The sequence below is a fragment of the Nuphar pumila genome, chromosome 13, assembly GCF_984573655.1.
Source record: "Nuphar pumila chromosome 13, dmNupPumi1.hap1.1, whole genome shotgun sequence".
In the NCBI taxonomy this organism is placed as follows: domain Eukaryota; kingdom Viridiplantae; phylum Streptophyta; class Magnoliopsida; order Nymphaeales; family Nymphaeaceae; genus Nuphar; species Nuphar pumila.
The window spans coordinates 13,092,303-13,106,989 of NC_143261.1; the positions used below are offsets into that span (position 1 = coordinate 13,092,303).

General features: G+C 36.6%; 1 protein-coding gene across 1 annotated transcript; it reads left to right on the plus strand.

Moving 5' to 3' along the window:
- The first annotated feature begins 3,377 nt into the window (after positions 1-3,377).
- On the plus strand, positions 3,378-4,722 carry KPL (kokopelli). Its single transcript, XM_089985700.1, has 2 exons — positions 3,378-3,614; positions 4,410-4,722. The coding sequence occupies exons 1-2, from the start codon at positions 3,459-3,461 to the stop codon at positions 4,587-4,589; spliced, it is 336 nt and encodes a 111-aa protein (XP_089841826.1). The 5' UTR covers positions 3,378-3,458; the 3' UTR covers positions 4,590-4,722.
- Positions 4,723-14,687: the final 9,965 nt, after the last annotated feature.

A 14,687-nucleotide genomic window follows, 5' to 3' on the forward strand; every position in this document is an offset into this window, starting at 1 on the left:
CCTAAAACCTACACTTGCAATTATACAGGGGATGAGTCTACAACTCAGTAAAGAATAATTATAAGCAAATAATTACTTTAACTTGCAATTGTAATGTGTTTTAAGCTCCAAGTTTGAGTTTAGTTTTTGACACACCATACAAGGTTTATATGTTTTAATTTTCTCCCTTAAATCTCTCAATCAAATACTCACTCACACCAAACTATAACACTAGATCAACTGTATCGGTCATTGTCGTCTATGGATATAGCAAGCCGTGTAGAACACCTCAATTCTACAATGTTGGCTAGACTATGAACTATACACTACCAGTGATCCCCAGATCACAAGGCATTGCAGTAAACATTAAGGAAGATCCCACTAGTAGCTAGCCAGGAGGTCAAGCTTAAACTCAAACTCAAACTCAACATGGTTTATGGTATATTCCAACTATCCATGGTTGTCTAGAGTCCTATATATTGTGTGAATATAACCCTGTTATATTTTAAGTTTATTACATTGAACCTTACTCTCAAGCTCATGTTTCACTCATTCTCTCATGAGTGGTATCATGAAATAATAACGATGGATCTCACTCTCAATCTAAAAATGACATTAGGGTTTATACTTTGAATCATACTAAGTATGGAACGAAGTAGATTCTCTATATTGTTAAATCACCGACGACCCACTCTCCATGGTGGCTACACTCTGGCTATGAACTAAGTAGTCATTTTCACAGGTCGCCACTTTCAGAATTTAAGGGGTTATGCATGCTAATCTCAAAGTAAAATTTATATGCATGACTAGATTAAAGAAACTCAAGCCTAATCACAATCTCATCGTAATGCATGTTATTTGCATATTATAACATATGTATGTTATCATAAAAATAATCTCTTTCTAATATGTGTGATATATCACGACTAATGTGTGCATATAAACATCTCATGCATGATCATTTTATGCATATCATGGTCATACTCAAGAACTACATTTCTAAATATGCTAATATATAACGTCAATAATAACATGCAATGCAATATAGCTTGTTCACAACTAAGATTACTTATAATATCTTTTACTTCGAATATGAATATTGTACTATAGTCGCAATCAAATTTCAAAAGGCTCTAACAACAAAATTTGATCACCACACAAGCATGTTCATATTAATATACTTACCTTCTTTATATTTTGATAATTTACCAAAATACTCCTATTGAGTTGACTCGTAAGACCTCAATTTTTATGCCCCTGATTTTACTAATACTAGAGGACAAGAAGATTCTCTTCTACGATACGAATATAACACACTAAACCTCACTCAATTCTATGTTCAAAGTGTAAAGTTATACTTATTTTACTTAATCAAATATTGAGTATACACAAGGGTAATTTTATCATTTCAACTCTTATGATTTGACTTGACTCATCCTAGGTTAAAACAGGCTTGGTCTAAGATTAAAATATTAAGTTTACTAAACCTAGTCTCAACCCATCTGGTTTTGATTTAAAAACTCAATTGGATTCTTAAAATTCATAACTAATCACAAACTGGATCAAGATCCAGTTCTAGATCGAAAACTATCAAACTAGATCTAAACCCATTTCTGATCTGGATCTAGAACTGTCAGACTTGATTCATATCCAATTCTGATATTGATCTAGAACTATCAGACTAGATCCAGATTTAGTTTTGATCTAGATCTAAAACTGATCCATCTAGTTGGATCCAGATTAAGCTCTCAGCTGGATCTAGCACTAATCTAAACCAGATTCATTTATGATCTGGATCCAGATTTATTAGACAAGATCTAGATTTGTCAAACAGGATCCATACCCAATTTTGTTTGGATCCAATTTAATTTGGATTAGTCCAAATTGGCTGCATTGAACTGGACCTAGATTCGGTTTAGTCCAGATCATACCAGATCCAAACAAAGAACTGAGACCCAGTCAAACCCAAATCGGTCTGGTTCACACCCAGATTGGTTCAGTTCAACTAAGTTGGTCCAATTCAGTAAGACTGAGTCAGACCGGTTCAGTCCGGACCGATACGACCAATTTTTTTTCTTTTACTTGGGTTAGTCTGGGTGCAACACAGACTGCCTGGTTTGGTCTGGGTCACACCCAGACCGACCCAAGTTGGTCATTAACAAAGGGTGGAGGGGGGCTCTATTGAAGAGGGGGCGACAGCCAAAGTGGACACTCTCTCTCTCTCTCTCTCTCTCTCTCTCTCTCTCTCTCTCTCTCTCTCTCGGCAACAAGGTCGGCAGCCATGGTTGTTGGATCTGTTGTCTAGAGTTTTGTTTTCTTTCTCTGCAACTCGTCGGCAGTTCCGGTAAGCCCCTCTCCCTCTCTCTGCAACTCTTCTCATTTTTTTGTTTCTTCTCTCCTCACGCTCTCATTGTCACTCAGCGTACTGATGGGGGTGGAGGGCTCACATTGAGGGTTTTTATAGGCCCTCACGGTAGGTGAGGATAAACCTCACCCCACCCGACGATCATGAGGGGCGAGGTTTATCCTCACCCCTCCATGACGACAATGGAGAAGGCAGTTCCGGCAAATGGGGAACCGTCTTACACTTTTTTTTTTTTTACTTTTCCCACTAAACAATGGAAGATGGTCGTAAATGGGTGTCCTCATGTGGTATTTATAGACAAACATGATGAAGAGAGGTGCATGTCCAAACTTTTTTATTTTGTTTCTTACATGCTAAGGCTTCTCGAAGATTATGAGTTGATTAATTTTGTATGTTGTGAGAAGGTCCGTGGAAGGTAAATAATGCGTGTACATGCATGCCGACTTGCTTATCGTTCCCACCTTTTGGAGCTGTCTCAAGAACACGGGTAAAAGGACAAGAGACACGTCATTTTTGTACAGTTTTCTGTTAAAATCAGTAGACAAAGGATCACAAGGGCAAGTTGAAGAATCCCTGTGACATAGCTTAGCAATCCAACCTAAACCATTAAGTGGTCACACTCCCACCTTGTTACGACAAGTCTGATAATTATGACGTGAGAGTTCATTGAGTTATTCAAGATGATAACAATAAAAATGGTTTAATCTGAGCCGTCCGCTTTCTTCAATGGATGGTCGTGGGAGATGGATGGAGACGGAGATACGCCCTTTGCCTTGGAACATGGCAATAAGAAGGAATAGTCATCATTTGCTGGATAGGTGTGCACACAGAGCGCCACTCATGCACAAAACGCGTTGACACGCACACCCGCACAAAGTGGTCCTTCCTGAGACCTTCTTGTATCGATTGTGCCAAGATCACAAGTGTGAAACCTTAGCATGGAAAGAAAACCAAGCATCTAATTAGTCCTGTTCTAATCTTTCTATATAAACGACCACAATCCCCATCTTCTCTTCTCATCACCAAAGCCTCAAAACCTTTGTCCCTCTGATATCATATACATTATAAACTTTCTGCTTTCTCAATTTCTTTGCAACGACATATATACAACCCAATGGCCACCATGTTTACTGAAAAGAACCACCACAGCCACCACCACCATCATGAGAAGGAGAAGCATCACAAGACCCCACAGGAACAGGTGAAGCATCACAAGCACATGCAACTTCTTGGCGAAGTTGGGACTGTTGCTGCTGGAGCCTATGCTTTGGTGCGTTTATCTGACCCTTGAGTCTAAAATTGAATAGTGTACAGTGATAAATAGCATATATATGTTTCTCTTACAGTACCATTTAACATTTGGTTGTAATCTAGAGTACTCTTAGACTTTTTTTTGTTTTTTTGGCTAGGCCAAGGGAAAACCCCTCTGGCCTTCACTTGGTAAAACCCTTGAGGTCCCTCTTCCCCACCCAGCTTCAAACTCATGGCAGTGGATGCGCCCTGTGGGTTTTGAACTTATGACGTCCTGTCAACTTGGTAACTTTCACAAGTCATCCTACCTGATAAGCGGAGCCCTGTAAGCTCTTATATATACCATGTTTTAAACAATCACAAATATCGCTGATATTTTGAAAACGTCATGATTTTTATCACTGTATTTTCAAAAGCCAACCTGGTATACAAAAAACATGAGATTTTCAAAATATCATCTATTTAGAAAATATTACATCTTTATCTCGATACAGTGATGCCATTTTCATATTATTTGTACTTTTATTCAAGTTTAAATGCGTATTTCATATTTTTATGTGTAACAACAATTTCCCAAAACCAAAAAATGTAAAACTTCGAGCGGTTTTCTCATCGAGATGTTCCTGAGGACGAGACTTGTGACAATGGTGTTAAATGATGGCGTAACTTTTTTTTTATGTTGAAATTATGACCAATCAAATGATCCTTGTTTAGAGCGAACAAATATTTTAATTAGCTAGTTCTAAATTTGTTTCGAGATTGTTGTTTATGGTTGTCAATTATATGATTTGGCTCTGGTTAAAACTTTTTGTAGCATGAAAAACACAAAGCAAAGAAGGATCCGGAGCATGCACATGCACACAAGATAAAGGAGGAGATTGATGCTACCGTCGCCATTGGCAGTGCCGGGTTCGCTTTCCATGAGCACCATGAAAAGAAGGCAGCCAAGAAGAAGATTGAGCATGAGAAGAAGAATCATGGCCATCACCATTAATTATTGCATTTTTAATTTGTTACCTTCGGTTTCATGTGTTATTTCATGTAAAACAATAACAGTGAATTATTTATTCACTTATGTGAGTACTTTCATTTGGCCATGGATTATACGGATTCCAGACTTTTCACTACTTTCCTTGATGGTCAAATTGTTTATTGGCATCCAGAAAAAAAACAATGGAAAATGGAAGTCAGATATTATTGAACAAAATTTTAGTGTGCACTGGAATTGTAATTATAAATTTCAAGAGGATGAACCAAATTTAAATGAGGAAAATAAATGTTAATAGCATGCATGTCTCTGATTGCAGCCATATATGGTTGGGTGTGTGATTTTTGGTGCTCTGTGGGAGGCATGTGTAGCATTGTATTTCGTAGAGAGCCCTCAAATTTAGCCTCTCAACAATGAACTGCACTTATGACTTTTTTTTATCAAGCTTCTCTCTATCAAATCGTGAGGACTTGGTATCTTGGCCTCTCTGGATCTTCGCTACATCATCCATGTACACCTTTCTTGGGCCACCTTCTATTCCTTGGCTTCTCAAACATGCTTTATGGGGTGAAAGGTTGCTACTTCGTGGGTCTCTCATGGGTTGGCCTGTCCTTCTTGATGTGGTGAACTCGAACTCTAGGCTCAAAAGGCGTGATTTTCACATTTCTAGCCGGTGTTCACTTTGTTTTGTGAGGAAGATTCAACATATCAATTTTTTTGGAAGTGTAGTTTCTTTCGCATCTTGCTGTGTCGTGCTTGGAGTGATGTTTTCTCGGATTGAGACAGATTATCCTTCCCTAGAGAAGTTTCTTATAGCACCACACACTAGGCACAATGGCATGTGTTGGCAATTTCTTTGGCAAGCTTGGATTTTATCGGCCTGGAGGCTTGTATGGCTAGGAACAATCACATCTTCCAAGGTAGAGCTTGCAACATTGAAGGAATTTACAACCAACTGCGATTGGGATCTCGGTGCAAGGAATCACATCAAGTGGCCTTCTCTTCCATTGGATTGGATCAGGTGGCTGATTTTTTTGCTCCAACCTTAATGTCATTTCTGATTTTTGTGCTTTCTTGTTTTTTCTTATGTCTTTCTCTTTCGATTGTTGTTCTTACGGATGTGGGCTGTGATACCTCATCACTGCTCACCAATCTGTTTCTATCCTAATTGTTGTATCTACTATCATCAATATATATTTTTTAACTTCTATAAAAAAAAAACAAGCATGTCTTTTTAAAAAAAAAAAAAGTATAGGATTGAATACTATTAAAAGTTAGGAAGAAGTTAATAACAAGCATCTGTTTTTTTTAGAGAGAGAAGGTAAAATTTTATATTGATGATAGTAGTAGTTACATCAATTCAGTAGAGACACAGAGGTGGTGGGCGGTGAAGAGGTATCACAGCCCTCATCCGCAAGTACAATAACTAGAAAAGAATAACACAAGGTAAACCAAAAAAATCAGAAAAATAAAAAACTGCATTAAGGTTAGAGCGAAAAATCAGCCCTTCACTCCCCGAACCTATCCAATGAAAGAGAAGGCCACTTGAGGTGAGCCCTCACACTGAGTTCCCAACGCAGCTGGTTGTAAATGCCCTTAATGTCGCAAGCTTTACTGTATAATTTATGATTGTTCCACTCTAACCATACAAGCCTCCAAGTCGTTAAAACTGATGTCTTCTTTTTGATAAAATGATTTTTGAAAATATTTTTATATGAAAAGCAACGTGAAAACCAGACACCAAATATAAAACCGGTTCTCACAAGTGGTAGAGACTGGGTCGAACTCAGGGAACAGGGAAATACTTTGTATTCAAACAAGCAATTAACTATTCTTTATTGCCAAAATGAAGAAAAATACAAGAAAGTAAAATCAATTAACTATTACAACAAATGAATACCCTACGCAGAGGGTTTAAAATGGTTTTATTACAACTTGATATTTAATTGAAATTCAAATCCTAATCTAAGGAAAAGTAAACTAATCTTCTATGCTTGTATCTCACATAGTGTATTTGAAAGCGTGCAACAAGATATCAATCATTTGCTCCCGCTCCACGCATTCCTGCAAAATACAAATACACGAGCAGCACAAGAGACAAAATGCACTATACTATGAAAATGAATGCAAAAATGATGCTAAGCACAAGATACAAAATACATGCAAGAATGGAACATAAGATGTGAAGTTATGAATGTGAATTCACAAAACAAAATAACTAAAAGCAAACTGTGTGAAGCAGAAAATGTAAAACTAGAATGCAAAATGAAAGGCACAATGCAATTATCAAATGCATGAACTAATGAAATGTCGGAATGGAAATATGTGTAAGTGAAAAAGTAAAAAAATTGCAAAATACGAAGGCTTAAATGCAAATCTAAAAATATTTCAAATGAATGCAAAATACGCAAGAAAGTGAGAAAGAAGCATGCACTTGTAATGAAAATGAAAATGAAAATGAAATTAAGATCAATAACGTGCAGGAAATGTAGATGAACTAAAACATTACGCAGGAGCTAAAAAGCTTCCATTTAAATCTGCTGATGACACTAAATGCTAGAACGATGAGGAACAAAATAAAAAAACTAAATGAACAGAATTATGAAAAACTAAATAAACAGGATTATGAGACTCTAAATGAACAGGATAACATCTAAATGAACATGATTATATTTGTTATTGCAGATGCAATGACTGCTGCAATGCAAAGTGTCTGATGAAATTGAAATGCGGATGAATGGTATTAAACAAAACTAAATGCTAATGATATTGCAACAGAGAATATGAATGAGATGCAGTTGATAAAAATGAATGTAGTAGAAAATGCCTGATATTTTCACAGCAAAACTTTAGCAACAACATAGTAAGGAATCCGGCAAAGGGCAAATCTGACAACAACTTTGCTTTCCCGTTTTCACGACAGAGGCAAAGGAACTTAGACAGAGCAATCCAATTCAATCTGGCCGAATAGATGGAAATTTGGCAGGTGAAAAACAGATTCCTACCGGTATGGATGGAATGGCTGAACCGTTCACAGTGAAATCAAAGGATTTCACGGTGATTTCAAAATCTCACGACAGATGAGATTAATTCTATTAAATCAAAGAAGATCGTCTGGAGAAAAGAGAGCTCTCATAAATCCATGGAAACTCTGGTAAACTAGAGGATTCCAGCAACAGGGAATGCTTTTTACGGTAGCTTCTGGAGTAGATTCTGGCCGATCTAATGGACACTCGATGGATCCGTGAATTCAAATGATGATGATGCTACCGTGAAATCTAATGGATGACCGATGAACAAAAGCCTGTCCGTGAAATTAAAAGGATGCTATGCAATCTAATGGATGTTGCTAATGTGAATGAGTTATATCTAACTAGATGGATCTATGATGAAAAAGAGATAAACATGATGAAGATGCAGAAATTGTGTGTGCAGAAACTACAAGAAAAATGAGAGAAGAAGTAGGGGGAAAGGAGAAGAAAGAAAGGGAGAAGAAGAAAGGAACAAAGAAAATCTTACCAGTTTGGGTTGAGAGGAGAAGTGGCCTCTCCCTTGCGTCAACACTCTCCATTGTAGAAGGCCTCCATTGGTGAAAGAAGGGTTGAGAGAAAGAGGAGGAAGGAAGAAGGGAGAAGAAAATCCAACGGAGAAGAAGGGTTGAGAAGAGAAGGAGAAATGTTTTCTCAAGGGAGAACCCTCTTCTCAAACCTATACATGAGGTTTTAAAGAAGAGGAGTTTTAAAATTACCCCACATATTTTTCCTAAATTCTAAAAAGGGCTCCTTCTACACTTTCTTCTCTAAAAACTCGAATTTCTATGTTTATTCAACCAAAATTGTTCAAACTATCTACAAAAAATATTACCTCTTTATTTTTTTCGAACCTAATTTAATTACAAATCTAAATCCTAAAGAAATTATGACTAACTAATTCCTAAATGACCTAATTTGCCAAATTAACTCGCAATTTATGCTTTTTCCAAATTTTTACCTTTTTCGCTCATTTTCTCGAAACTGACGATAAATGTAAGAATTTAATGCGATTATTCATTGGATCATGCATGAATTAATATGCTAAAATAAATGCATGATAAAAAAACCCAAGCTTGCGAAAGAAATTAACAATGCACACCCTTGGGTCTAGTATGTGGGTGCTATTGTTAGGTCATATGGCCATAAGTGACTGTTGGAGTGACTATTCCAATAGTCACGTTCCAAGAGAAGTGTCTCTTGAGGTTGGAAGTCATTTCAAGAGAAGAGTCGCTTGAGGGATGAAGGGATTTCTTCCAAGGGTTGTGTCCCAAAACTTGAACCCTCTTCGTAGTCTATAAAATGCAAGTGAAACAGTGTATGAAATACACAATACAAGATACACAAGAATTCATAGCATTAAGAGAATAAGAGAGTTGAGAGTTCGGACTCCCTGGCAATTTCGAGCACAACTGCGAAGCCTTCATCCCGGCTGCAAATCCAGCCTTGTGCATGGTCGCTTCCCAATATTGGTATCAGAGCAAGGTTGTGCAGGTTCGATAAAGACCTCTGACGGTGCTGCCAGAAGCAGCCTGTGCGTGCAGGTGTGTTGACACAGGAATCAATTGTCGGTGATGTTAGACCGAAATACCTTTTTCACGACAGGGACTCAATACCGAAAAAGAGGCACATAAACAAAAAATAAACAAACAGGAGGTCAATTCTATTTTCTGATTTAGACAAATCGGTGAACCAAGGGTTCCCGATTTGTATAAACGTGAAAAAAAATAGGCAAAAGTGTTTGGCACTCTTCTGCTTTTTGGCATAGGCAGCAGAGGAAGAGGAAGAGGGTTCAGTTGATGCCCTTTTCCCACTTTCTTTTTGGCATCAACCCTCCCACCGGAGAAAAATTACAGCGGCAGAGAGCGCTGACTGTCGAGATTCACCACTGAGGTGTCGGTTGTGGCGTTGTTGCCAGATTTTTCTTTTGAGCCCTCAAAACCCCTCCTCGGTGAAAGACCCACTCTCTGAGGACGTGTGGTGACTACCAATCACCCTGTCTGGTGCGGTGGAAGAAGGCTATCAGGGTTAGTTGTCGGGTACTGTAGAGTGGGATGACCGCTGGATAGGCCGTCTGCAGCAGCGTGCGATGATCGTCGGACATGACGTCTGTTGCAGCGTGCGACGACCGCCGAATAATCCATCTACAACAGCGTGCGATGGCCGCCGGACAGGACGCCTACAACGGCGTGCGTCGACCGTCGATCACCTGGTCTCAAGCGGCATCCTACCGCCAGCTAATAGCCGAGTGTTGTGAGCACTCACCGGAACATCGACTGAACCCCCTTTTTCTGTCTGCAAAGACATCAAAAATGAAAAAAGAGGAAGAAATAAAGGGAAAGAGATTCTTGCATACTTGGGAATCGTCGGACACACCGAAGGGAGTCACTGAAAGATTTTTTGCCAAAAATTTGAGCATAGCTCCGGTGGGCAACGGTGACAACGTTCTATGAACTTTTTCCCCTGAACTTTTCTTTTAACAAAAATGAACCCTAATCGGGTTCCTCTTTGTTTTAAACTTATAAAGGTTAAAAAAAATCATAATAAACTTGAAATTTATTGAAAATTCAGAAAATGGGTTAATTTTCTTAAAAAAATAGAAACAACCCGTATCTGACTTTTCTAAAATTACAGAAAAGTAGTTCTTTTCTTTTCTGATTACTTCAAGAAATTTTGTAATTTTGGAAAGGCACTAATCTTTTCTGAAATTATAAAAAGAGGATCAACTCTTTCTGTTTAAATCAAAATTTTCTATTTTGAGGTTTCTATTTTCAGTTTTGCTTAAAAAGGCTTCAACCTTTCTGAAAATTGCAGAAAAGTGTATGAACTTTCTGATTAACTCAGAAAGTTGTAGAAAAAAGTTTTTGTGTTTTTGTGTTTTTTATATTTTTTTATTTTTTTACACTGAACCCCTCTTAAATACTTTCTAAAATTGCAGAAAAGTGGTTCTGAGTTTCAGAAAACCACCTGTTACTTATCTTTGTCAAAAAGTGCTTAAATTTAGCAATTTTTATGAGTTTCTTGCATACTTAAAGATCGTATTGCATGATAAACTAGTTTAGAAGGATTAAAACTAGTTATATTTACAAATATTAGTTGTAATATACTTTATTAATTCTTATATTTGTTCATAATTAGGGAAAATGGCAAATTAATTAGTCATGACTAAGTTGTCTAAAATCAAAACACTCAATGAGATGAATTTTGAAATGTGGAGAAGAAAAATGAAATATCTATTGACACATGACAAGACCCTATAGATATTAAACAATGCAAAATCTTCATTAACTGATAAATCAATTAAAGAAGAGAAGAAAGCTTATAACATGTTTTATTGAAGATGATCAACTTGCTCGAGCAACTCTTCTAACATTTATGCAAGATGATCTCATCTGAGTATTTGAAGATTTTGACACTATGAAGAGAATGATGGAAGAAGTAAAAAAAAAGTATGATATGACTTCAGAAACCCATATTCAACTTCTTCTAGAGCAGTACAACTCTTGCAGGATGAAAGAGTCAGATAACGCAGTCGATCATGTGAATCAAATGCTGGTAATGACTAAGGACTTAGCCATAGCAGGAAATGATATTCTTGAGCGCATGCAAATCTCCACCATATTAAATAGTCTTTCTCCAGCATGGAAGATGGTGTCGATTGCATGAGGTTAAACTAGAAAAGCCTTACTCTAACAGAGCTCCCTCTGCAATTAGCTCTTGAGCAAGAGCATATGTCAAAAAACAAAAAGGAAGAACTTGTGATTACTCAAGAATCCTTCCCAGCAAATTCTCACAAGTTCAATCCTAAAGGCACATTTGTCAAGAAATTTAAGAAGAATAAATTCAACAAGAAGTGCCTAGTGCAAACCAAGAACTCCAAGACTGCAATCAGGGGAGCATGTTTCTCTTGTGAAGAAGTTGGGCATTTCAAGAATAATTGCCCAAATAAAACCAAGAAAGAGACTCCAGGAAAGCATGTAAATGGAGAACGAGAATTAGTATGCACTGTATCTCAATCATTGATCACAGATAGTGATCTCCCAGGGTGGTGGATAGATTCAGGGGTGACGCAACATGCATGTAAGACAAAGGAAGAACTTATAAAAATGAAGAAGTTGAAGCCTGAAGATCATAAGGTGTATATGGGAAATAACACCTAGAGTGATATGGTTAGGATAGGGACCTATAGGCTTCAGGTAGAAGGGACCAGTCTCCTACTAACAAATATACTTTATGTACCTTTCATAAGAAGGAATCTTTTAGCAGTGGGGGATTTTGTTAAAAAGGGCTTCGAAATCCGCTTTCAGAGTAACAAGGTCACTATTAGAAAAGATGAAAAAGTGAAGCTCAGAGGTTACTATGATGTTGACCATGGTCTTTTTCGTCTTAATGTAACTCCTTCTACAAGTAATGCAATGAATATTTCTGGTTATATTGATTGTGCCTTTAATGTAGATACATATTTATGACATTTAACATTAGGGCATGTAAATGTCAATAAAATGAAAAGAATAATTTGCATGGGTTTATTACCTTCCCTTAAAAATGTAGAATTTGAAACATGTGAACCATGCATATCAGAGAAAATGACAGGAAAACCTTTTTCCTAAAGGAAGTAGGTCATGTGATTTGTTAGTTGTGGTACACACATATATGTGTGGACCTTTAACCATATAAACAAATGAAAGAAAATCATATTTTATCACATTTATAGATGATTACTCTAAGTATGGATACATATAACTAATTTCTATGAATCATAAGCTCTAGAAAAGTTTAAGGCATACAAACATAAAGTTTAAGGATTACTAGGAAGAAAAATCTAAGTTATCAGATCTGATAGAGGAGGTGAATATAACTCTGATGAGTTTATTACCTTTTGCACTGATAATAATATAACTTCTCATACAACGATGCCTTATACGCCGCAACAGAATGATGTAGCAGAACGAAGGAATAGAACTTTAATGGATATGACAAGATCTATGTTGGCACATGCAAATCTTCTCAAAAAATTATGGGGAGAAGCAATTTGCACTGCCATGTATATCCTGAATAAGGTTCCTTCTAAAGTTATAACGCTTACTCCCCATAAATTATGGACTGGTAGGAAGCTAGACTTGAGTCATTTACGAAAGTGAGGGTCATCTGCTCATGTATTAATTCCTAGTCAAATGAGAGACAAGTTAGATAGTAAAACTATCAAATGCATCTTTATGAGATACCCAAAGGGATCAAAGGGATATCGACTATATAATCCTAAAAAAGGATTTATAGAGAGTAGAGAGGTAGAATTCTTGGAAACTCAAGAAAGTATTTTTTATCCTGAAGATGATGATGCCTTTCTGGATATCATAAATGATCCTGGGATACCCATTCAAGATTTAGAGCATAACAATCCAGTTGTAAATAATAAACAAACTTCATAACCAGTAACTGGACAGAAAATAACATTAACTCTTCCATCGTATTTGAATGATTATTATACATTCTTGGGTAAGGAATTATGTTATTCCATGGATTTAGATGCAACTCTTGATAACTTGAGTTTTAAAGATGCAATTGCTTTTAATGAGTCTGAACTCTGGAAGAAAACATTGAAAGATGAGTTAGACTCCATAGAAAAGAATGGAGTTTGGGAACTAGCTACCTTGACTAATGAATATAGGGCAATTGGTAGCAAATGGGTTCTTAAGAAAAAACTCAAGGCAGATGAATCTATTGATAGATTCAAGGCCAGATTAGTAGCAAAAGGCTATACTCAACGAGAAGAGATTGATTATGAAAAAACTTACTCTATTGTAGCCAAACTGACATATATTCGTATTATTTTGGCATTTGTAGCTTATTTTGATCTTGACCTATATCAAATGGATGTGAAAATGGCCTTCTTAAATGGTGAATTAAATAAAATTATTTTCATGCAACAACCAGAAGGTTTTAAAATTAAAGGTCAAGAAGATAAAGTATAAAAGTTAAATAAATCCTTGTATGAATTTAAGTAGTCACCAAGACAATGATATTTGACTTTTCATAATGTTATAACCAAATTGGGTTATGAGGCAAAGAGTCTGGATCACTATGTATATGCCAAGAAAAGTGAGAGTAAGTTTACTATGTTATCCCTCTATGTTGATGATATATTAATTGCAGGGAATGATATAGACATGATAAATATGACTAAATCATGATTAAGTTCTTGATTTAAAATGAAGGATATGGGTGAGGCTTCATATATCCTTTGAATTAAAATCCACAAAGATGAAAAATCAAGATTGCTATGTCTGAGTCAAGAAAAATATTTTAACCATATTCTAAAGAAATTTAGAATGAAAAGTACCAAGGCAAAAGGTACCTCTGTAGTAAAAGGTCAAAAGCTAAGTAAGAATGACTGTCCAAAGGATGGACAAGAAAGGTTGAATGTTCCCTATGCTCAGGCAATTGGAAGCCTGATATATACAATGCTTTGTACTAGACCTGACTTAAGCTTTACTGTAAGTTTAGTAAGTAGATATCAAAGTAACCCTAGGCTCTCTCACTGGGAAGTAGTGAAGAAAATTTTTCGATATCTAAAGGGAACTAAGAAACTTAAGCTATGCTATCAGTCAGATAGTTTAAAGCTTGTAGGATACTCAGATGCTGACTTTGCTGGTAATAGGGATGAAGCAAAGTCCACCTCTGGTTATGTATTTATGTTAGAAGGTGGGGCAATTGCATGGTCTTGCAAGAAACAAGGGTGTATAGCACAACATACCCAGGAAGCTGAGTATATAGCTTGTAACATGGCTACCACATTTGGTGTGTAGATAAATCATTTCTTAAATGAGTTGAAATTGGATATTTCAAAAGATCCAGTTCAACTATATTATGACAATAAAGTTGCTATAAGATTAATACAAACAGGAGCAAATAGCTCTAAAAGTAAGCATATTGAAGTTAAATATCAATATATTCATGATATGCTTATGAAAAATGAAATAGCAGTGAACTATGTTTCTTCGAGTGACATGGTAGTAGACCCACTAACCAAAGCAGCCACTGAGGATGTTTTCACTAGACATGTAAGTCAGATGGG

Bases quoted from the DNA above. Each gene is read 5' to 3' on its own strand.
- KPL (XM_089985700.1), top strand. From the start codon at position 3,459: ATGGCCACCATGTTTACTGAAAAGAACCACCACAGCCACCACCACCAT. The intron at 3,615-4,409 runs GTGCGTTTATCT...AACTTTTTGTAG, and splicing joins CTGCTGGAGCCTATGCTTTG to CATGAAAAACACAAAGCAAA.